General features: G+C 48.3%; 1 protein-coding gene across 1 annotated transcript; it reads right to left on the reverse strand.

Annotated features, from left to right (window-relative positions):
* Positions 1–12933: 12933 nt before the first annotated feature.
* Positions 12934–24341, reverse strand: KHSRP (KH-type splicing regulatory protein). The gene is made up of 19 exons (XM_054562259.1): positions 23995–24341; positions 22217–22313; positions 21521–21559; positions 21129–21168; positions 20196–20245; positions 19843–19914; positions 18987–19044; positions 18561–18735; positions 18279–18377; positions 17795–17893; positions 17591–17693; positions 16844–16944; positions 16604–16748; positions 16364–16524; positions 16153–16262; positions 15715–15803; positions 15417–15617; positions 15235–15312; positions 12934–14935 (listed from the first exon to the last, which is right to left on the reverse strand). Exons 1-19 carry the CDS (start codon positions 24226–24228, stop codon positions 14658–14660), a joined length of 2229 nt encoding a protein of 742 aa, XP_054418234.1. The 5' UTR covers positions 24229–24341; the 3' UTR covers positions 12934–14657.
* Between the last annotated feature and the right edge of the window lie 798 nt (positions 24342–25139).

The following is a 25139-nucleotide window of genomic DNA, read 5'->3' on the forward strand; positions in this document are numbered from 1 at the left end:
CGCCCCTATTCCCAGGGTATCATCTCAGCTATGATCAATGACAGCATGCCGTCCTTCCCGAGAGCCAGGGCTTCCTCATCAATGGCTTTCTCCGGAGAGCTGAAGCAAGCCAAGGAGTTTGAGTTCATTGAGAATGACCCAAATGTGTAGGAGGGTATGAGGCATGATGCCATTCTTCCCTCCCCACATTGAATAGAGATCTGAAGTGGGGAGACTCCGGGGAGAGGAGATGACTAGAGAGAAATGGAGTTTTGTATTATCAGGGGATAGTCAGGTTGTTGGAAGCATCTGGAACCTGGGTGAATAGCTGAAAACATCTAGGAGGGCAGGGACAGTGTCATTGTAATATCTCCCTGCACATTTCCTGTCCACTGAGTAGCAGGGGCTTTAGCAGCATCTCTGGGCCGTAGACATGGAATACAATTCTTAATCAACTTATTCTACCACTTCTGTTCGCCCACCTTTATTCATTCACCTATTTATTTCCCAAATAGTCCTTGAGAACAGGCCGTGTCCTGGGGAGTCCATGAGACAGACTTTGTCCCTGCTTTTAGGATGCCAAAAGCCAAAGCAATAAGTGACAAGACAAAAAATTCCTGGTTACGGTAATTGCAACGAGGAACATACGACAGAATGATGTCCAGGAGGGATGCTTTTTCAGTTTGGGTGGTCAAAGTGGTCCATGAAGCAGGGACATTGGAGAGCTGAGTGACGATGGAGGAGCAAACCAGTGCTGGGCAAGTTGGAGTGTATTTCTTCAGGGTTTTACACTTTATGAAAAGGCCCGCCTGGGTGTCTGAACATCGAGGACTCGAGCATTTGGAAATGGAAGAGCAGGAAAAGAGAAACTGAGGCAGGTGTAGGCCTCCAGGCTTTTGCTGGATTCCAGCTGAAATGTCTTCAAAGAAGTCCAGGCTGAAATCAAACGAAGGTTGTTGGGCCTAGACAGCTGTCCCCAGGGCAAGTGGGGCCCTGCCCTTGGTTCATGCCTCCATTGAAGCAATTCTGGACTTCTCTGCCCCCGTCAGCCCTTGGCCAGCGCCTGCCTCAAGGCAGGCTCCCAGCTGCAGATGCCAGATGAATAGACTCCACAAGTGGCTGCAAAGTCTTGCAACAGAGTCTACAAACTCCCAGCCTTTGGGCCTCACTTGCTCCAATGATGTATTCAGTTTGGACTCTAGAGCTTTCGGCCATTTTTAAACTTTAAATTAGTGGCCCACATTCAAAAATCAGATGCCACATCAAAACTCCCAGCTTCCCTTGAAAAATCACTTGCCTTGGCAACTCGGGGCCGGCATGTTCCAATGGCAACAGGTATGTGAACTGGTCCTGAGCTTTTTCACTGAGCCCAGCACAAGAACGTTTCTCGCACTGTTAGCATCCCATTTTTTTTTGTAGAGATCGGCATTTTTTTTTTTTTTTTTTTTTTTTGCCCAGGGTCACACAATTTAGGTAGTGGAGGCAGGACTGGATTTAGAGTCTGGTTTGGCCCTTGGTGGGCATTGTATGTCAAACAAACACAAAGGAAGCATCCCAGATCATATTCTGCTCAGAGGCGGTGGGGAGGACCAGAGGAGCCATCTGCAGCTCTGTAAGCAGATGGGACTAAAAGGCCCAGGGTTAGGAGGCCCATTTTTATCTGGGTGGATATTTCTCCCAAAGTTGTCACCTGCACTAGGGGACAAAAGATGATTTTCGGGGGTTCATGGAAGAACATTTAAAAATAATCATGAATTTTAAAAAAACACTTGCCCTGGCCAGGTAGTTCAGTTGGTTGGAGCAACATCCTGATACACCAAGGTTGTGGGTTCAATCCCTGGTCAGGGCACATACAAGAAGCAACAAATGAATATGTAAATAAATAAGTGGAACAACAAATAGGTGTTTCTCTTTTTCCCTCCCTTTCCCTCTCAAATCAATAAATAAAAATTTTCAAAAAGAGAGAGAATGGCTCCCTAATTTCTGGGCCAACTTAAAATAAAATGAAAGAAAATTTTATTAATTATAGCCTCACAGGACATTGTCAAGATGTTAGAAAGTTTCCATTGTACCTTACCCCCAAAGGCAACACCTCACTCAACCTTCATGTAGTATCAAAACCAGGCTATTAGAATGGTTATGTATTTGTTTTACCATTATCTCCCAGGCAAGTGACATTCACTTTCTGTTTACCCAAGTGATATCATTGCCTTAAAAATATTAAGTAGAGAAGGGAAGTTGATGGAATTCAAAGTCCAAAATAACAGTGCTGGCAGTGAAATGCCAATAAACATTTACCTGCAAAGCTTCAGGGAAGCTTGGAAGCACAGGAGAGAGTGAAGGCACCTGCCACCAGGAGAGAGAAGAGCTGTGGCATTTGTGTGTACTACGCTCCCTTGAGTGGAAAAGCCAGTGAGGACATCTTTGGTATTTTTGTGATGCCAGATTTTAAACATGCACAGAAGTGGAGCAGTCTAAGGACTCCAGGTAGCCAGATCAAACCACTATGGAAGTTTGGCCATACTTGCTTTATCTGTGCCAAAGTGTCTTGTCGCGACTACCGATTATGTTTTGAGGCACATCCCAGATCCTGTTATGGGCATGTCCTCACCCAACCGCTGCCAAGATGATCGACATCAATTCCTTGACACTGTTTGATGTCCAGTCCTTACTTGCATTTCCCCAGAGTATGAAAACATGTTACTTTGATCCCCAGCTGGTTAGAATTAGGAGTAAAACCAGGTCCATGCCTTGTTAGGTCTTTCCTAATCCACGGCAGGCTGCTCTCCCTGCTTGCTGCTTTTGACCCACTGAAAATCTGGGGCAGTTACCTGTATAACACCTCACATTTGGGATTTGTCCCTGTGCTTCCTTCCTTTGAGTACTGCTTACCTTGTCTTCTCCCAGCCCTTGTCTGCCCTGTACACTGAAAGGTAACTACAAATATCCTTAGATTTAGGTTCAACATGTTTTGCAATTTTGTTAATCCATAAATATTTCTGTATATATTTTCTTTTCCTGTTTTTTAAAGATTTTATTTATTTTCAGAGAGAGGGACAGGGACAGAGAAAGACAGGAAGAGAAATATCGTTGTGAGTGAGAAACATCAGTTGGCTGCCTCTCACACGCCCCCAACCAGGACACTGGTCTGCAACCCAGGCATTTGCCCTGACTGGGAATCGAACTGGTGATCTTTCAGTTCACAGACCAGCACTCAATCCACCGAGCCACACCAGCCAGGGCAGTATATATTTTCTAAAAGATGACGTTTATAAAATTGTAGCACTTCTGTTATCACACCTTAATGTCATCAGATAACCAATCAATGTTCAAATTTCCATGAACATCTCAAAACCTTTTTCTTTTCACATATTGTTTTAATCAGGATTCAAGTGTTTGACCCACTGCAATTGGTTGCTATCTCTGACATTCCTTCTCATCTATCGGCACTCTTTCCACCTCTGTTGCTTTTGCTTCCTTGCAATTTTATTTACTGAAGAAGCCTAGTCTCTGGTTCTCCTTACTTTGCATAGTGTGGATTTTGCTGATTGTAAAGTTATTTTTTTCTACCATGTTCTCTCCTCTATATTTCCCAGAAACTGGTAGTGTGTCTAGTGTCCGGTTCTGGACTCAGATTGTTTTTTTCAAGCACACTTCATAGGTGTTGATGTGAACTTCTAGCGGGTGGCATGCGTGTTTAGTTGTCTCTTTGCCATAGCTGGTTTGTTGCTTAAATGTGTTCAAAAATGTTAAGAGTAGTCAGGTCCCTGAACGTTTACTGGGACCCAGAGGGACTTGAGAAAGTGGGGAAAACAGCATGTTGTATTTGCAGAGTTCTTTTTCTTTCTTTTCCTTCCTCCCTCCCTCCCTCCCTCCCTTCCTTCCTTCCTCCCTTCCTTCCTTCCTTCCTCCCTCCTTTCCTCCCTTCCTCCCTCCTTTCCTCCCTTCCTTCCTTTCTTTGGAAAAATAAACACCTTAATTACATGAGCTAAGATAGGAAGGAGGAGGGTTTGCTTGCCTCTCCAGGCCTTGGTTTTCCTTAGCTAGAACTCGAGCTCCTTGCCCTCTAGCGCATGGTCATCTGCACAGCCACTTTGGCCTGGTCTTGGAGCCATGCCCACTGGGACTGCTCCTCTGGAAGGCAGCTGCTTGTGGCATTTTTTCCTTTCCTCATATTTCTTCTGAATTTTCTTTGATTGTTTTTTCCTTAAAAATTTCTTCATCCTCAGGAGTCAGATTGGCCCTCCTCTTGTGGCCCAGGGACAGTGAGTGGTAGGACTCGTACCACCTGGTACGGTGTGCTGGCAGTTCTTTACCAGGGTTCTGGTGCAGACCATTTTGTCATTGGATACATTGTAGACAACATCAGTAATCCTTGTTTTGCACGCACAGCGCTTGGAAAACCAGGAGCAGTTGTCCATGTCCAGCCTTGAGTCATGTTGACTCCCTGCACGCAGACTGTGTATATGTGGTGGGGGCCAATCTTAGTGCTGGCAGCAGGGCGTCCCAGCTCATATTGTTTCCCTTCCTGTGGTGGGGCTTTATTTTGCCCCTGACCTTGCAGCGCTCGTGCCAGTTATCCTGAGAGGTGCCCACGGCTCGGTGCTGGAAAGGATGGAGTTCTTCTTCTGTCCAATTCCGATGCTGCAGGGCTGTGATACCATCTGCCCCTCAATGCCTTGCTTCCTCCTCTGCTTGCTGGTGCATGAATCACTGTGAGTTTGGTGTAGAGTGCTGTGATTATTTTCAGGAGTTTCCTTCGTGCCTGTTTTCCACACTCTTAGTAAGGGGCCTGTTTTAACTTGAATTGCATGTCCCCAAATTAATATGTTGAGGTCCTAGCCCCCACGACCTCAGAATGTAGCTGTATTTAGAGATAGTTTTTTGTTTGTTTTTCTTCATTTTTTAAATTATTGTTCAAGTACAGTTGTCTCCATTTCCCCCACCACCACTTTCCCCTGCCCTACCCACCTCCACCTCCCACCCTCAATTCTTCCCCTCTTTGGCTTTGTCCGTGGGTCCTTTATACGTGTTCCTTGATGACCCTTCCCCTTTTTTTCCTGTCATCCCCTCCCCTGCTCCTCTCTGGTTACTGTCAGTTTATTCTTTATTTAATTTTTTAAAAATCCTATTCTTTATTTCAGTGCTGCTGGTTATATTTTGCTTGTTTGTTTTGTTGATTAGGTTCCACTTATGAGATCATATGGTATTTGTCTCTCACCATCTGGCTTATTTGCTTAGCATAATGCTCTTCAGTTCCATCCATGCTGTTGTGAAGGGTAGTAGCTCTTTCTTTCTTTCTGCTGCGTAGTATTCCATTGTGTAAATGTCCCATAGTTTTTTGATCCACTCACTTACTGTTGGGCACTTAGGTTGCTTCCAATACTTGGCTATTGTAAATTGTGCTGCTATGAACACTGGGGTACATAGGTTCTTTTAAACTGATGCCTTGGGATTCTTAGGGTATAATCCCAGCAGTGGAATTGCTGGGTCAAAAGGCGTTCCATTTTTAGTTTTTTGAGGAAACTCCATACTGTTTTCTACAGTGGCTGCACCAGTCTGCATTCCCACCAACAGTGTACTAGGGTTCCCTTTTCTCCACAGCCTCGCCAGCACTTGTTGATTTGTTTATGATGACCATTCTGACCGGTGTGAAGTGGTATCTCAATGTGGTTTTAATCTGCAGCTCTCTGATGGGTAGTGATGCTGAGCATCCTTTCATATGTTAGAGACAGGATTTTTAAGGAGATGATTAAGTGAGAAGAAGTTATTTAGGTGGTCACTAATCCAATCTGACTGGTGCCCTTAAAAGAAGAGATCGGGACACAGACAGGCATGGACAGAAGACCACTGAGGACACACGGAAGAGATGGCCATCTACAGGCCAAGGAGTGAGGCTTCGGGGGAAAAGCCCCTGCAGACACCTTTATTTTGGACTTCCAGCCTCCAGAACTGTGAGAAAACAGGATTTCTGTGTTTGAGTCACCCCATCTGTGACATTTCATTCTGGCAGCCTGCAATGATCTACAGTGTCAGATACTGACTGCTGTAAAATGCCCTCCAACCTCTTGTCTCTTGGCTTTATAATTTTCTTTCTGGCCATTTTTTTCTAGAATTTGTAAATTATTGATTAGCTGGAATTCTTCCCACAAGAAGAAATTTCCACCTGCATTGAGGACTATTTGGTTAGCTTGAAATACAGTTCCTACCAGACAGGCGGCATAAATGTGCCCTTTCCCTTAAATGGCCAATTTTCAGACCACGGTGTTCATGTCCTAGTTCCCGCCAATGCTGACAATGAGTTTCGTTATTTCATTTTCCTTTGCTTTGTTCTCGCATCATTACCAACTCACGGGTCTTCATACAGTTAATGTGTGTCAATCAACTGCAGTCTTTTCTTGATGGTGATGCTCAAATTGTCACATCTTTGGCCAAGAGGAGCCCTTTCACACTGTCACTTGTGTCCTTTTCAACAAAAGGACAAAAGTTATTTTAAAAATTGCTTTCTGACAGAAAACTTCCCACCCCCACCTTTCACACATTCTGCCCAGTCCTGCAATGGGCCATTTCTACCAGGAGCACTTTTCTACTGGTATCCAGTCTAGATGCCAAAGGTATTCATTGCTGCTGGGTTGTCATTGTTTCCAGGCTTTTCCAGTGGACAGAGCTAGGAAACACACATTTTTGAAAGGAAAACAAAAAAAATCACAGGTTCATACTGTTATTTCCAGCTCACACTTAACATCACAGCGTTTTTACTCCTCTTTTCTCTTTCCCTGTAAACTGTTCCCTAATACCATGAATATACTCATTTGCATAATCCCAGTAGATGCAAAATAGTTTCCAAATAATATTTCAATGTTAACAACTAAGAATAAAACTACCAAGGCCCTGACTGGGTAGCTCAGTTGGTTGGAGTGTCATCCAGATACGTCAAGGTTGCAGGTTCAATCTCTGATCAGGACACATACAAGAATCAACCAGTGACTGTATAAGTGAGTGGAAGAAATTGATATTTCTCTTTCTCCGTCTCTCTGTCTCTGTCTCTCTCCCTTCCTCTCTCTCAAATAAAAAAATTTTTTTTAAATTAAATTAAAAAAAAGGAATAAAACTACTGAAGGAAGATTTTTTTCTTTGCAGCACTGGTTTTCTTACTATCTAATTACAACTATAAAATACCGGGTCTCTTGGAAAAATTATTTTCTTTATGAAGTTATGGCATGGCATTGATACACAGTTGGGTACATTTGTTTCAGTTTGGTTTTGATATTTAAGGGTTGCTTCTTAGAATTTTAGAATTTGTAAATTATTCAATGATTTCAAAGTCAAAGCCATATAAAAGTGTATATCCAGAGGAAGCTCATTACCATTCATTCCTGTCCACCACCCACCCCAAATTTCCCTCTTTCCCCAGCAACAACCTTTCATTAGGTTTTGCTTTGTCCTGATGTTTCCTTTTGCAAATATAAAGGTGTGTGTGTATTCCCCTCCTTCTCATACAAAAACTAGCATTCTATAAATACTAGCCTTTATTTTTATTTTTATTAAAAAAATATTTTTAGCCCTGGCTTGTGTGGCTCAGTGGATTGAGCATCAGCCTGCGAACCACAGGATAGTGGTTCAATTCCCGGTCAGGACTCATGCCTGGGTTGCTGCCCAGGTCCCCGGTAGGGGGTGCATGAGAGGCAACCACACATTGATGTTTCCCTCTTTCCCCCTCCATTCCCCTCTCTCTAAAAATAAAATCTTTAAAATTTTTTAAAAAATTTATTTGAGAGAGGGAGAGTGATTGGTTTGTTGTTCCACTTATTTATGTATTCATTGGTTGCATCTTGTATGTTACCTGATGAGGGATCAAACCCTCAACCTTGGCGTATCAGGACAACACTCTAACCAACTGAGCTACCTGGCTGAGGCTAGTCTTTGCTTTTTATTTAACTTTTACAGTATACTCTGAAAATCTTGTATCAGCATCAAGAGGTCTTCCATGTTCCTCTTTACAACTAGTGTTCCATTGTTTGGCAGTGCCAGTGTTTATTCAACTGCTCTCCCATGGGCACTAAGTTGTTGGACAACTTAACGATAGACAATAAGCTATTTGCGGTCTTTTGCCACTACAAACAATGCCACACCTTTGGGTGTCGCTTGGTATTTTTGCTAGTACCTCTAGGATAGGCTCTTAAGAGTGGGGTTGCCGGTTTAAAAAGAAATGCATAGGTCATTTTGCTACTTATCACTTCACTCTTCATTGCCACCAGCAATAGATAATAGTGCCCATTTACTCACAGCCACCAACAGAGAATGCTGCCAAAATTTTGGATATTTATCCCCCTGCTTAGGTGTGAAATAGTATTTTGATGTAGTTTTATATGGGCACTGTCACTCTTACTGAGTGAGGTTGTGAATCTTTTCCCAAGTTTAAGGTTCACTTGTTCTGTGCACTCTTTTATCTTTTGCTTTTCTTCTCTAACAGAGTGTTGGTCTTCTTGATTTCCAGGAACTCTATTAGGACCATTAACTCTTTGTGGTAAGCTTGCAAATACTTTCCCTTGGCCAGTTTGTCAGTTATCTTTTGAATTGGCTTCATTCTTTTGCCATGCAGTAGTCATCTTAATTTTTTTTTTGTCAAATTTATCAATATTTTATGTTTTTTATTTTGAGACATAGTTGGGTTTTTTCCCCCAATCCTAGATTTATAAGGGAATTCTTTTATGTTTTATTTGTACTTGTGTGATCTTATTTCTTACATTTATCTCTAATCCATCTGGAACTTATCCCAGTTTTTGGAACGAAGTGAGGATTCAATTTGGTCTTTTTCCAAATTGCGATCTAGTTGTCTCATCATTTAATGAAAAGTTTGTCCTTCCTCCATTGATTTGAGATGCCAGTCTAGCCACATACCAACTTTCCATATTCACTCAGGACTATTTCTTAACTTTTTATTCTGTCCCAGGGAGGGGCTTGTTTGTCCCTTGCGCACTGCTGTTTTAATGATGGCGGCTTTATTAGCTTTTAGTATCAGCTAATTCTCCTCACAGAGAGGGGGAATGCTCCTCTCCCTCCCTAGGTTCTTCTCGTCACTCCTGCTTGTTTTTGGATATGAACGTTAGAAGGAACTCTACTTGACCAAAAAATACCTTATCACACTTGGATAACATTACAATTATAAACTAATTTAAGAACTCTTGGCTTCTTTTATAATAGAGTCCTCCCGTCCAGGGACATTTATATCTTCCTTTTGTTCAAAGTCTCCTGTGTCACTTAGGAATGCTTTTTTCAAGTTTCCCTTAATTATCAAGATTTTTCATAATTTTGGAAGTTTGGCCTATTTTGTTTTTGTTGCTGTTGTAAGTGGGGTCCTCTTTCCTAACTGGTGATTTTTGTACACATGTTGGTTGTTGACTTCTGTATGTCAATGCTACATCTTCTCACTTTATCAAATTCTTTTAAGTATGTACTAGTTTATCTGATTTTGAGTTTTCCAGAAAAATAATCGCATCATCTGCAAGCAAGCATGGTTTTACCTGCTTATTTCAAATTTAGATGTCAAATTTTTTTTTTTTTTTTTTTTGTATCTTGCTTTAGCTCGTCCTCTTGTACCTTACCAAGTCATAGTGGCAAGAGTGGGAAATTTTGCCTTGTTCCCAACGTTAGTGGGAAATCAACTTTCCATTAAGTAAGGTGCTGGCTGAAGATGTATTTATCAATTCCTACCATTTATTTCAAGTGATAAGAGAAAGTTTATTTAGAAAGGTATAGAGGCAGTAGAGGTGAGTCAGCTGGGCTGTATAGGCTCAAGCAGCAAGTAACAGAAGCAAAAGGGCCCTTGGAGCTCAGGAGAGAGAAAGGGAAAAGTAATGTGCCTGGTGGGGAGGGGAGGGGATAGGGAAAGGCAAGTGCAGTGCTCAGGAGAGGGAGAGGGCTCCCCTACCGCGTTTTCTTTTTTTTTCCCTTTTAAATCCAGAATGCATGCTGAAGTTTGTTAACTGCCCTTTCTGTGCTTAGGATAATGATGACTTTTCCTTAAGATGTTATTACAATAAATTGTATTAAACCATCCTTGCTTTCCTGGAATGAATCCAACTTGGTTTTATTTTTAAATATGTTTTTGGATTCTATTTTACAAGCAAGTTCTGGAGAACTAGGAGGAGGTGGAGCTTCCTTCCAGTGGGTGGACAATGTGAATCAGGAAGTTGTCCCTAAAGTGGGGCCATCAAGGAGGATAGACCAGTGGTGTGGGGAGTAGTGAGCTGGGGACTTTTGTACCTTCCTCAGGGAGTGTGTGGGCAAAGAGGCAGCAAGTGAAGATTAATGAAGTCATATCTTAAAAGGATTTTTTCAATCTAAATTCCCATCAACAAGGACTAGTTAATTATCGAACATCCATACAGAATACTACATAGTGGTTAAAAAGAACTAGGAATCTCCTTATGAGTCAATATGGAATCATCTCTTATTATATGGAGTGAATAAAAGTCAAGGGCAAATCAGTCTTCACCTTTTATATCAAAAAGAAAAGGAAAAAAAGGGAAAAGAATACCAGAACTGGATTTGTTTGCATTTTATGCCTAAAATAGCTACAGGAGACACAAGAAACAATACTTTGCCACCTCCAGGAAGGGTAAAACTGGGTGGCTGGGGACAGTGAGGAATGCTTCACTTTTTCCTGTTTCTTTTGGTTGGCTTATGAACTCTACCAATGTCCTGTTTATCCAAAAAAATAAATACGTAAGACAAAAACTTGGAACTATAGAAATAGAAAGGACCCAGGGGACCCAATTTTTCCTTATTGATCTGCACAGGGGCCACCAAACCCTGTCTCTTCGCCACCTAGCCCTTTTCCTCATGGTGTTTGCTCTATGGAGACAATGGTCTGGCAAGCACTGTGCCAGGGCCAGGTAGAACACCAAGCAGCTGACTGTGTGTTGGCCGTCCTCCCGGAGATGCACTACCCCGCCGTGTGAGCCCGCCTTGACCTTCTACCAGCAGAACCTCGTCCTGAAAGGAGGTACCACAGGCTTGCCGCTCACCTCCCTGACCTCCAGAGGGCAGATCCAGTTTAAACAGCACAGGAGACACGCTGTGTCGCAGTCTCTCCAGGCTTCAGACCACCTGTATACATTTGGGGAATTCCATTTCCTCCATTAAGCAGTACAGGTGCAGGCTACAGCCATCCAGCTATGACGCTTGGTGTCTAAACAGAATGATTGGCTCCAGAACTGCAAAATTAAATACATTTTAGAACATATCTACAAAACATGAGACTATGACAACTGGTCAACCACAGCTCATTTCATAGCCATATAGATTCTCCAAGTGTAAAGAAGGGATCACTTAATTCTCAAAGCTACCCATGCAATTCCTGTATTTTTCACTGTTATGAAGATGGTGAACTTGGGTGATGTTCCCATCACTGAGGGTAGGAACATAACATTAGGCTAAAGGGATCGACAGCAATGCCTGCGTAACTAGCTGTGACCAAGGATGGGATGGGAGGCCTGGTGGGCAGGGGACTCCCCACACCTCCTTCACTATGGCCTGTTTAGAGGGATAGCATCTCCGCACAGCTTGTGTGGCTGAGTGGCCAGCTGTAACGTGAAATCTCTTCTTATCCCAGCCTTCCTGACCCATTTCCCTCTCCAGAACCGCCATGTGACTGTACCACCTGATTCCTTTCACTGACAATTAATAGAGGCCGCATACTAGTTTCCCCCTTGTCGCTGGGGTGGAGGACAGTAACACAGCTGTGACTAAGAACAGACCCTTCTAAATCTTAACAGAAGCAGCTCCAGAAAACACTTTTGCTAAGTGCTGCTCTGTCTTTGAAAGCCTGCAGTGCGATGGCAGGGGGTGGACTCTTCACCCCCCAGACCAATAGAGGGCTCAGAGCGGGTGCATTGCCCATGAGGTATGCTGTTGGTTAGGGGAGCCCAGAGTTCTAAGCTAGCCATGTGACCCCAGAGCAACAGTATCCCCCTTCCTGGCCTGCTGTGCCACAACTTGGGCTCCCTGCGGGCCAGCAATGAACACTCCCACAGGGACAGGTTCCTAACAAATGAGGAAGGTCACAAGGCTGTGAACAGCCCCACCGAGAGGCAGCACTGTTGCTGTCTCCTGCTTGGTGCTGCCATTTAAGCCTCTGGACCCAGGCATCCATATCCTGATTGTGAAGCCTGGTTTTATGTGTTAGTATTCAACCGTAAATCCAAATAGAACACTCCTGCTACATAGTACGCCCCGAGGGCTGCCCGTATGCTGGACAGTTCGGGCGGCCCCTTTGTTAAACTGTCCCATCTCTTGCACCCTTGGGAGGCCATGGCCTGCCACCAGGCACTTAACTGGTGCCATTTCCTTGGACAGGGTAGGTTTCCAACTCAGGGCTTCCTAATGAGCATGTAGTAAGGCCAGGATGACTCCCGCGAGGCAGGGCCATGGGTTTGCTGTGGTGGGAGGACGCGTCCATGGGAACACCTGTCACTGGGGATCATCCTAGGTGCTTTGCTCCCCAAGTTCCCAGAGGGAAGAACAGGGAGTGGGGAGGACTGCACCACAGGGTTGTGACTTTCTTCTCCCTCCCAAAACAAAATCAGAGGGCAGTCTTTTGGGGACCAGGGGGCCTTGTACCATACTCTCACAGGCCAAGCCTGTTTCTCTACAAACACAACTGTACCCAGCACACACTTTTAGACAAAAAAGCTCTTTATTTAACCAAAAAAAGGGGGGGAGGGGAAGAAAAGTCATAGGAAAGTACAACGTGCCTGCAGAAAACTATTTTCTCTTATAATTTTGTTTTCTTAAAAAAAAAAAAGAAAAAACACAACACAAAGCTTATAATTTCCAATCACCATTATCAGGCTCTTACAACATCTATAAAGAACATACATCTGCTTCAAAACTCTACAGGGGCAGGTGGGGGGACAGAGAAAGAGAGAGACGGCACCCAGCAGACATGGGGAGGTTTTGTTATCATTTATTTGTGAAGTTAAAAACGAGCGATAAAAAGTAAAAACTGCCATACAATTTTTTTTTTTGTTCTCAATTTGCAGTTTCAATGTCCTCTTGAACAGATGAAACATGACAGACCAGTCCTGGGAGAGAGGACGCGGGAGGGAGGGGCCGCAGGAAGCCGAGCTAGGGCAGAGGGAAGAGCGAAGAGGAGCAGAAAGGCAGAGGGGCTCAACTGATGCGGGACAGAGGGGGAGGGGGAGGGGAGGGGAGGTGGTGTCCTGCAATATCAACACCTGGTCCAAGGAATGTTCCAACTCTAACTAAAAAAAAAAGAAATAGCAAGATTGACTTTTTTTCCTTTTTAAAAGTTTATTTTAAAAACATGAAGAGGGCCAAGAGTGGTAGGGAGAAAATGAATTACTTTCCCTTGAAAGAAACAGTTTTGGGAGAGGTGGGTATAGAGATTTATATATATATATATATATAATTTTATAAGTTTTGTTTCACTTTGTGTTTTTTATTAAAAAAAATTTTTTTTTTGGCAGAGATTTTAGTTCTCGCTATCTTCTATGGCTGGCTCAAAATGAAGGATCCCAAATTTGAAAGAAAAAAAGCATGTGAGACACAGAAAGAGCAATAGAGTGAGAGCCAGCATTGACCTCGAGCCACTCAGAGCGGGCTCCTCCGTACCCCCATAGCAGCCATCACTCTCTCGCCTAACAAATGGAAAAAAAAAAAAAAGCCCCCAAACAAAACAAATAATAATAAAAGAATTTTCACAGATGAAGAAGTTCACATTCATTCGATTCATTGAGCCTGCGGAGAGGGAAGAGATAGGAATTGGTCACTACGGGGAGGGGGAGGCAGGGGCGGGAGACTGGGGAATGGTAAGGAGGGGGCCAGGAAGCCCCTCTCCAGAACCGGTGGCTAGCAGGATATGTCTGTAACTGTCTAGTGAAGTGCTCCAGGGACTCGGCTGAAGTCAGACTGGCTCCTTGATGGAGGAAGAGGAGAAAGAGTGACACAAAGGCAAGAAGGAGAGAAGCAGGGGCCGCAGGAGAGAGAGAAGCGAAGTCAGGGTCTGCAGGAGAGAAAGCGGTGGCTCCCGGCGCATCACAACATAAACAATCTCAGAGATCACGAGATCACGGTGTCCCCACAACACCCCTGTGAGGTAGGTTGGAAGGTGGCAGCGATCATCATGCCCACTTCACAGACAAGACCGGGACACAGACACAGGCGTGAGAGCAGAGGCCAACCCAGGTGGAGCAGAGGGGCTCCGGGGCTGGTCCCCTTGGCAGGCTCCCCGCATCCCTGCTGGAGCCAGGGCCACCCCACACTGGGGCTGCCTGCAAACACAGTCACTTGGACACAGTCAGGGAGAAGATTGTGGGTTTAAAAACAAAAAGAACAAAAGCCAAAAAAAGTAATGCAAAGAGGGGAAAAAGTATCCATTTTCTTCCCAAGTGGCCAGATTTTGAGTTAGCAGCCAGGTTGGTGACCAACATTTCAGTCACTGGCCTGCCCCCCACCCCCAGGACTACCCACCAGTTCAACAGTTCCACCTTTTATCTGTCTCGCACTCTCCCCCAGCATCACGACAGCATTACACAGGAACAAGCGAGCCGGCGGAGGGAGGCCTCTTCTTTAACCTCTGGACCCAGCGCACACTTCCCCTGGCTCATGGGGACTCCCGGAGACCTCCGGCCACACGGCCCCCGCTGCAGGCATCAAGGACACACCCCGCAGGGGAAGGGATTTCCGGCGCTACCCACTAAGGCAGGATGAACGGTGGCTGGGGGTTGGAAGGAAAAAGGAGGAGGAGGAGGGTGGCAATTCCCACTTGCCTGCTGCTGTCCCTGCTGTGTGGGTGGAGGCTGGGGGCCGCCAGGACCTGGGGTCTGTCCGTAGTAAGCGGCTTGCTGTCGGTAGTACTCAGCCCAGGCGGCGCTGTAGTCTGGCTGGGAGCCTGGGGGTGCTCCTGGACCCCCTCCAGTGGCCACTTGAGCTGTTGGGAGGAGAGGGTGAGTGGGGCTGGCAAGAAAGTGGCTCTGGCCCTGCCTTGCCTCAGGCCCCACTAGCTCAGCCTGTTTTTTCAAAAAAAAAAAAAAAGTTAAAGTATAGTTGACTTACAATGTTGTATTAGTTTCAGGTGTACCGCAAAGATTTTCCATTTGAATTCCTTACAGTACAATCACTATACTAAATCTAGTAATACCCATGCCACAATACAAAATCATAACAATGATGACATTTCCTATGCTGCACTTACAAACCCATTACCATTATTTTTTTTGTATAACCTACCCTGCTTCTTGTAGTACTCCTCCCAGGCCTTCGTGTAGTCCTGCTGTGGGGGAGCTCCAGGCTGCTGGGGCTGCTGACCTGCAGGAAGACAGGCACCGAGGTAGGAGGACAGCAAGGGGACAGAGCTGCCCTCCTCTGCCCCTCTGGCTGACCTGAGCTCATGCAGCAGCCCAAACACTCACCAATCTTTTTGTAATACTCTTCCCAGGCCTTAGTGTAGTCTGACTGGCCAGCAGGTGGTGGCTGAGGAGGCTCGCCCTGGGCAGGTGGAGCTGCGGGGGCGGGGGCGGGGCCGGGCACAGGGCCTGGGGGCTGCTGGTAGTAGTGTGAGTAGTAGGCGGCCCAGGCTGCGTTGGGGTCTGCGGCAGCTGCGGCAGCTTTATCTACAAGAAGAGGGCAGTGTAGGCTGAGAGCTGTCACGGAAAACCAGTCCTGCGCCCAGACCCTTTGCTGCCCCATCAAATGGGCAGTCTTACTTACTTGGGTCATGAGGAGCAGGTGGTTGCCACTGGGGGTAAGTATTGCCCCAGCCCTGGGGTGGGTACTGGTGAGGAGGGGGCCCCCCGGCACTGCAAGGAAAAAGAGGGGAAACACATGAGCGCAGGCTGCTCCTCTGCAGGGATAGAGGTGGCAAGTAGGAAGGAGACTCAGGGAAAGGTGTGGGAAAACTAACAATGCCTAAGACCCAGGCTGTAAAAGTCCCCCAAATTCAACACCTACAGCATCTTGTAAAAGACAGTGTGTGTGAAACAGAAGGCTGGGCTGGATCATGTTTGGTCCCTGAACAATCACTACTTTTGAAAGATGAGGAAGGACCCCTTGGTGGTGAACAGAAATGGAAATAGGGCTTGTCACTCTTCTTGCCAGTGTATCGAACCCAATGTCCCAAATCCCAGGCAGCTGAGAGGAAGTACTCACTGAGGGGGGGCCCCTGGTGGCCCCTGATTGAAGGGCCCGGGATTGAAGGGCCCCATGGGGCCAGCAGGGCCTGGTCCCCCTGGGCCTGGTCCAACTGGGCAGAGAGGACCCTGGAGGAAGGAGAATGGGCCAAGGTTAGCAGATGAGAGACAGGAGCCAGGCCCAAGCCCAGGGCCCAGGCCGTAGCCTCCAGAGCCCTCCATGAGCCCACCTCAATCTTCTCCTCAATGAGCTGCTTGGCGTGGTCAATTTGCTGGGGTGAGCCCCGGATAATGAACAGTTTGAAGTTCGGGTCCCCATTGGGTGGCAGCTGCCGGGATATCTCTACAAAGGCGCCTGTCTGCTGGTTTATGGCTTTCACATTCTCGCCACCTGAAGGGGACACAGGCAGTGAGAGGAGGGTGGCAGGAGAGAGTGGGTGACGGACAAAGGTAGGGAGAGGCCCACTCACCTCTGCCGATGACTAGCCCACACTTGTGAGTGGGGATGGAGAAGGTCATCTCCCCGCCAGGCGGGCCCCAGTTGCCTTGGCCCCTTCCCCGGCCACGGCCCCCTGGGGGCATGCCAGGACCCCCTGGAGGGCCTGGGGGACCACTCTGCAAGACAGGGAGGAGATGGAGAATGAATGCAGGAAGCTAGGCCTGATCCCTCTGCCCCCACCAGCTCTTCTCATCTACCCCGTGCCACCTACCCTAAGGCTCTGGAGGAGGTCATTGATAATCCGCGCTGCGTGCTCACACCGGTCTGGGGGCCCCATTATGTGAGCTATCTTCTCAGGACCTGTCCCATCATCTGAGGCCAGCACCCAGAGAGCGGAGACACGGATTTAAAAGAGAAGCACAACTCCAAACCACCGCCTCCTCAGGACAGTACTGTGCCAAGCTAGGTGCCTCAGGCAACTTAGACTCAGGGCCACTCGCTACACTCCACATACTCAGGAGTGAGAAATGAGGCAGGCAGGCCTCATGTTTCCAGAGAAGGAAACCAACCAGCTCGGCAGAGAGGCAGCTGAGGCTTCTTTCTGCAATTGGAACCCTAGAACTAACACGTGCATTTTATAGAACCGAGAACAACAAATCTCTGAAAAGCGGTCCCTCCTCCCCAAAGAGACCTTCACAATCTTGGCAGGAGCCCAGAGTTGGGGTAGTGGTGTGATCCAGCCCAGGATGCCCAAGTTATCCCAGCTGTCCTGTCAGGATGGGCCATTGGTGGCAGACAGGGAAGAGGTAAATTTAACAGGAGAGGAAAACATGGAAAGTCTTCCCATTGTCAACTCTCTCATGGGGCTGTCCCAGAGAAGAGACAAGATTTAGGAATAACAAGGCACCACAAAGAGGCTCAGCAGGCCAACCATGGTGCAAGCTGCCTGCAGTGGGCCCTCAGGGTGACCCTTAAGAGCACAGAACTGGCCAACACATCCACACAACTCAGCCCTGACCTTGTTTAAACTGGATCCGCACACCAGCATCATTCTGTATCTTCTTGATCATCTCGCCACTCCGGCCAATGACCACGCCAACAGAATGCCGAGGCACTGGCACCTGAGGGAAGAAGGAACATGGTCAGCGTTTGCTGTCTACTGGACATGAAGAACCACCCCCCACATACAGCCCTCCATCTTCTTGGGGAGGCCTGTACTCACGTCAATGCCTCCACCAATCCGGGATCCATACTCATTACGGTCTCCAAAGCCACCCTGGTCACGCTCCCGGAGGATGTCCATCACCATCTCGCAGGCTTGCTGCAAAGACACACAGCACACACATGGCAGCTCTGCTGCCCCAACGCAACCCTAGCCTCCCCTAAACCGAGGGGTCACAGGCCTCGGCTAAGGACCGACACACAGGTGCTTAACTTTGTCATCTGCCACTCTAAGAGGCTGGCGTGGCCAGCACCTCCATATTCCAGATGGGAAAAACGAAGGATCAGAATGAGGCTCCTTGCTCATGTACAAACCACCAGGAGGGAGAATTCAACGCAAGAACACACAAACCCTGGGCCAACTTCAAAGCCAGTGCTCTTAAAAAACTCCACTTTCATCCAAATCTCCAGCCAGCCCACCAGCTTTCTCTCTCCCATTTCTCAAGAAAGCACCACCACCACCACCACCCACAGGGTGTACTCACCTGCACTTTGTAAGGATCCCCAATGATCCGGAGGGGCTTGTCCACATTTGTATTCTGGGAACCATCTTGAATTAAAATCATCTTTACTCCAGCTCGTTCCTTTAAAATCAACGTTGACTGTCAGTGCAGAACTTTCTGGGGACTAGTGCACCTGGGGCAGGGTCCATGATCAAGGAGGGTAAAAGACTGGCAAAGCAGCTGGTGTGTGTGTATACGTCAGACACAGAAAGGACACTTTCTTGGGACAACAGGAAATTTCTGTCTTCTGTTTCACCCTCTCACCTGTAGCTGCTTAATGGTCTCCCCGCCTTTGCCAATGACCAGGCCAGCCTTCCCCGCAGGGATCATAATCTCCTGCACTGTGCCATTCTGGCCCCCGTTGGCGTTGTCGTGGAACTGTCCTGGGGGGCCCCCACGACCACGAGAGACGATGTCATCCAACATCATCTTTGCTTTCCTGGGAAGGGGAAAAATAGGGTGCTACCACTTGAAAGAGTACTGACCTGGCAACCCCACATTTGGGGTTGCCAACTCAAAGCAAAGATGCCTCCAATACATGGGTCTGACAAATGATAAGGGGAAAAAAAGGATAATAGTCCCTGGGGTTGGGGTGCAGGGAGATGGTATGAGAGTCACCCCAAACTTTCAAAGAGATCCAGAGGACTTCTGCCCACTCCCATCACAATGACAGGCCCAGCCAGCACTTACTGGACGGATTCTGGGGCTCCTGTCAAGGACACACTGCGCTCAGGGAGGCCACCACTGTCTGGAGAGAAGAGATAGAGTCTGTGCCTTCCCAGGCCTGCGGACCCTGGAAAGGCCTTTAGTGGAGGTGAGGAAACTTCCTGAATAACCAACAGCCACTTCTGCCACCATTCAGCAGTTTGAGAAATCAATTTATGTCCCCAAACACCTGGGAGGCTGTGCTATGTAAGGCTGAGATCAGGAAGCTTAAAGTCCAGTAAGGCAGGCAGAACTTTTAGAGAATAAGAAATAGAAGCAGAAAAAGGTTCTGGATGTTCGAAACCCTGGGCCATTCTTGCTACCACTGACAATCATGTGTGCACCCTGTAGTTAACAAACTCTCCTCTGCTAGAGCAAGGCCTCAGAAACCCTCAAAAAGCAGACTCCTACAGAGAAGGGAGAAATGCAATGCAAACCCAGGCCTGTCCTTGAAGCTTTTCTTTCTAAGGCACTATCCTGCTTCCCATATTCCTGTCTGGTTTTTACTAGGTGTTTAGTTCAGGTGGCAACCTAACATAATGGTTCAAAGCAGACCTGGAACAAGGGTCCCTGTTTTCAACTCTAGATCTTCCCTCTCAGCCCTCCCACCTCCTATAAAATTGGGGATGGGGGGATCACAGCCACACCGTAAGGTGCTGTATAGTGGAGATACTGTACTGAGCCTGGTACACAGAAGGTACTCAATAAACAAACAATAAAATAAACAAACGCCAACCCATTTCATATCTTGCATCTACCATCAAGTTAACAGATCACCAAAGTGCAAAGAGCCCGGCCCCAGCCCAACATTCATTTTAGCATGACTACAGCTCACTCATACCTGGAGAGATCTGGACTTTGCAGCCTGAATCCTGTTGGATTTTGTTAATCTGTTCACCTCCTCTGCCAATGACTAGGTGGAAAAGAAAGAAGCAGAGTTGATGGAAGGAAGGAACCAGTAACGAGTTAACGAAGTGTTGGGGGTTTCAGGCCACATGAATATTCAAAGGGGGCAGTAACCATGTCGAGAGCTCCACCATTCTTTCTACCCATAGAGAACAGGTAAAGGCAGAAGAGGGGAGGCCCTTTCAGACCAAAGGGTTCTGGGCTGGCATGGGCTCCCAGGACACTGTTCTGGGGGCTGGGGTTGGGTGTGTATAACAGGTATCCCAGACCACAGTGACCCAAACTCACTTAGCCCAACCATGCCATCTGGAACCCTGTACTCTTCTGTCATTGAAGTCCTGCAAAGAGAGACAATGAAGGTCTCAAATGGGTAAGGAGCAGAGTGTCTCCCCGGAGAAAAAGCACCCTGCCCTGGGGTTTCTGGCCTCTGACCCTGCTTCCTGTGATGGGATCAAGACCCCGCAGGTCTAAGCAGCATCTAAGAGCATGAGGCTGGGGCTCCCTTGTCCTACAACAGGTCGCTCTACCTCTTGAGGCCCATTTTTCCACCTGGGCTACAAGAGGCCTGTTCTGGGCAGTGTGGCCCTGGGACCAGTGCTGTCTCTGACTCAGGGAGAGACTGAGTACTTGGACACTTACACAGCAATGTAATTAAGTTTTTTTTTCACATGTGCAGACTTTAAAGAAATTTTTTGTACCTTCTTCACCTAGTTTTCCTAGCAAGTCATTATTATTATATTCTATAAAACTCCTCCCTCCCCATCCCCCAAACATGGTCCTTCACAAAGGATTCTATGACGGATTCACTGAAGTCATGGGGGGGGGGGCGGCAAAAAGGTAGGAAAGACCTGCCCACCCCAGGCTCTACCAGCTCTCAAGGAACAAACATGTGCAGATGATGGATGAGAAAACTAGACTTTTCTAGGAAGACAAATGTCTGTGTTTCTGGAGTGTCCTCACCTCAACAAAGGAAGCACCAGGGCTCAGGGACCACCCTTTTATCATTACAACACAGTGCCACAACTCTCTCCTCCCTCCAGCTCTGTACAGGTTAAGTACAGAGACGAAGGCAGTGTCCTCTATCTCTCAGTCAGCCCTTTCATGGAACAGTCCTAAATGGTGCGGGAACCCCAGACAGAGCTCTTCTCTCCCAAGTCAGTAAGAAAGACAATAGACAGCTCACAGACAAGGAAACGATGTATTCTCCAAATCACAACTTACCTGGGGGGAGGATGGATAGGTCCAAGTTGAGAACTGATGGCTGCAGAGAGAAAATCCAAAGGAAAGGTTGGCCTGGCTTCCCTCTGGAACCCCCAACACCAGTGGCCCTAGGTGCTCCTGCCTCCATGGGGGCAACTAGCACTATTTACAGTCCTTAAACCCTACTGAGCACTGGTGCATGATGGACCCTCCTCGCAACAGCACAGGCACCAGGTATTTCTACCTCAATTTCCGGGGGCGATGGGAACCCCACAGGTCACGAACCTCTGATGACATGACGAACACCCAGAGCCTTCATAAAGGACAGGTGCTTGGTGTTCCTAGCTCCCAACTCCTAACAACCTCCTAAGATCCTGAAGCTGCCCTCTGTCTGTGTCACCCAATGGACTTACAGTCTCCCTGAGAAGCCAGTTTCTTGCTCTCCGGTTGGTCTGTGAAAGAGAGAGGATGTCAGATGCAGCAACCACCCACCCACCCACAGCTGCCTCAAGTCTGATGCTGGTGCCACACATCCTGGCGAACAATCCCCCCTTCTGCTACCCCCCAACATCAGAGCCAAGACAGGAAAGCAGCAGAGACCAACCCCTAAATAAGGCCTGACTTCACAATCCTACCGCCAGCACCAAGGGTAAAAAAGCCCTTTTTAATGGGGGAACAATGATGGTGGCTTCTGAATCCTTCCAGTTCAGGACTAGCCCTGCCTTAGGAAGCAGGGTCCTGGTTGAAAGAAATCAGCTGGCCACCTAGTTGATCACTCTGGCTACTGTGGGTAATGCCGCATGCCCCAGGGCCAGCCAAACTTTACTTACCAGGGGCCTCAATAAAGGTACCAGCATTTCCCCAGCCTACCAGAAGGGGAGGAACAATCTTGAGAACTTACAACTTGGACCTAGCCACAGTCAACCTGCTCTCCTCTGAGCCATCTGATACCTCGGGACGGTGGCTCAACAAAAAGAATGAACAAAGCTGGGATTGCTGAGGTTTTAAAAGACCGAATGGCAGCAGGCTCCCCTCCCCAACTCTGAACCACATTCAGACAAAGGCACTTCACTCTCTACCCCCTGCCCTTCCTCCCAGCAGGTAGTTACCTCCATCTTCCAACTGCCTCTTTTGGCCCCCAAAACCAAAATCAGGAGTGCTGTTATTCACTGTTGTGGCAGCATCGCCTCCAATTTTGGCCGCAATCTAGAGATGAAGTTTTAAGCAGAATAGAATTAGCACCAAAAAGCAACTTGCATGGGGCTCAGATAAACTTCTCAGAACTTTTCCTGCTCTCTGGTCTCGCTGTTTCCTGTATCGGGGAGTCAGCTTCCCCGATATAGGAAAAGCCCTGTAGGTTAGGATACTATAGAAAGAATTTTCACCTAAGGCCTCAGAGTTCAAGAGTTATCCAGGAATTTCAAAAACTTCCTTTCTCAATGGGATTTGGGCCTAAATTGTTTGTGGCCAGACTGTAACCCACACTAACTTGTTCTGGGGTAAAAGAAAGAAGCTTGGTGCCACAGAGGGTCCTCAGGTCATCTCTACAAGGGAGGGCCGCAGAGAACCAAAAAGCTTGACTGTAGCCCGGTTCTCCTGGGATGCTGAGTAGTATTATCACCCTCACCCTCGAATCTTTGCATTTGTGAAACAAATCTCAGGGAAGTTTTTGCTTCAAGGCATCTGAAACCTTCATTTGAGGAAAACAAAAGACCCTTTTGGAATACATGTTACAGTTTAGCCACATGAAGAGCAACTTCAAATAAACCCCAATCCAACAAACTTAACACCAGAGTCTGTCTGTGGAATTACTACAAGTTTTCCAAAGAAATACAAACCAGGAACTAAGGATCTATCTTTTCACCTCTCTCATTTTTTTCTTTTAAACACTTCTGGCCAAAGCTCTTCGTCTGCCCAGATGGGGCCTTGTCTCACCCCAACAGGTAGCACCAACTCCCCCAATTATAGCTGCTCCCCAATCAAGACAGTTCAGTGGGCAGGCAGATGAAGTGCACGTCAGAACACTATCCCACTCGAGGTTAGAAAGGTAAGAAAGCACAGATCACAATGGGCGGAGCTGGACGCTCACCTAACGGGACCTTCCACTTTGCCCTGGAGGCATTGGAACTACCCAGGTCAGGCTAGGGTCTGCTTCCAGAAAAGCCAAAGTCGTCCCATTCATTCTAAGGGCCTCCTCCCCTTTCAGGCTCTGGGGAGTCAGTCCCATCCGCATATGACACCTCCATGTTACCATCAATACTCAAAAAACTGTGGCGGGACCCTGCTCTCTTTCCTAAAAACATAGACACTACGCTTTCAAGCCACCGGTAGCATCAAAAAAGAACCAGCCCCTACGCCCACCCTCCCCATTTCGTTTAAGTGCTTGGCCACTCTGGCAGCAAAATGTTTCTCTTTACACACTCAAGAAGGACGTGTTTTCCCCCAAAGTCCCTTCTTACTGGAGAGTGGGTTGAAACGGGACCAGGCTGGGGACAGAGCTCTGTGCCCTGATGGGGAGATGGGAGCAAAGTAATGCATATCCCGGTAAAGTGGACCCTTTACCTCCAGGACAGCGGAGCATGCCTTCGCGTGTCTTAAGGCAGGGCGTTGGGGGGGGGGGCGCGTCCCCCAAAGTGAGGTGTTGCACTTCGGGGCCCTTTCACACCCAGGGATCTGCCCTGGGAATCCCCTGGACGCCCCTTCCCCGTGCAGGAAGTCACCCGTGGGGAACCCCATTCGAGGCAGCTGGGGCGGCCCAGGCCCCAGTCTACTGCCCCACGTGAACCCACGGCGGCCCCGGCAACCCCTCACCCGCGACCCCGCGCGCGCGCTCGCACGTGACCCCGCCCCCTCCCCCGCCCGCCCCTCAGGCCCGCGGCCTCCTCACCTGGCGGGCCCGCTGCACAGCGTCGGCGAAGGCGTCTTTGCGAATTCCTGGGCCGCCCCCGCCTGGGGGCTGCGAAGAGGCCCCGGCCGACCCCCCGCCCGGGCCCCCGCCGCCCCGGTCTCCCGCGCCTGGCGGGCCCGGTGGAGGGCCTCCCCCGGCGCCCCCAGAACCCCCGCCCCCGCCGGCGGTCGGCGGCGGCCCGGGCGGGGGTCCTCCCGTGCTGTAGTCCGACATGGCGCGGCGGGGCCGGGCCTGGAGCGGAGGCTGAAGCTGAGGAGGAGGCGGCGGCGGTAGCAGCGGCGGCGGCTCAACGCGGGAACAAGGCCTCGCTCCACACGGCCGCGGAGCACTCTGGGAACCCAGCGGCAGGGAAGACGACGAGGGGAAAGAGGGACGCCCCCTCCCGCCGCCGTGACGGACAGTGAAGCCAGGCCAGTGGGAAGCGGCCGCCGCTCCCCAGCCACCAATCGCGGGCTTTTTAGGCGAGCGACCAATCGGAGTGCCGTGAGAGGCAATGGGCGGGAGGCGCCATGTGACTGACAGCTCTTGGAGGCAATGAGCTGCGGGCTGCCGGCGCAAGGTTGGCAAATCGAGGCGATCCGAGAAGGCGGGAGGCCCAATGAAGCGGGAGTTCCAGAATCGCGGGGCGGCTTCAGAACCGATTGACCGCTCCGAAGAGTCAAGCGGACAGGAAGGAGGAGCCTAACAAGTGGCTCCTAGAACACAAGCCAATGAATAACGTGGAAGGCGGTTCTTGTAAAAATTGGCAATCGGTTTAATCCAATCCCTGACGAGTTCTAGGTGATGCGCTTGGGTTTGGGCTGGCTTTCCATGTTAACCAGAATCCTTTTCTAGTCTTGACTACTAAGCCAATGGCTGGGCGATGAGGGTAGGTGTTAGGTGACTGACACCGCTACGGACAAATGGAAGTGAAGTAAAGGTGCCTAGTTTGGTGGGAGCCAGTGAAAGCGAAGCTGCATTGAGGCGGAGTCGGTCACCAGACGGCGAGCGGGGATTAGCGGAAACGAAAGTGAGTGGCAGCTTACGTAGGAAGTGGCGACCGGTGCCGGAATTCGGGCCTGACGTCAGGGTTAGCGCCCCTGGAGCCTGGTTGTGTAGGCCAGGCACGTGGCCTGCTTGAGGCC

Source organism: Pteronotus mesoamericanus, unplaced genomic scaffold (genome assembly GCF_021234165.1).
Source record: "Pteronotus mesoamericanus isolate MK-2021 breed Mesoamerican mustached bat unplaced genomic scaffold, CSHL_Meso_final scaffold_636, whole genome shotgun sequence".
Lineage (NCBI taxonomy): Eukaryota > Metazoa > Chordata > Mammalia > Chiroptera > Mormoopidae > Pteronotus > Pteronotus mesoamericanus.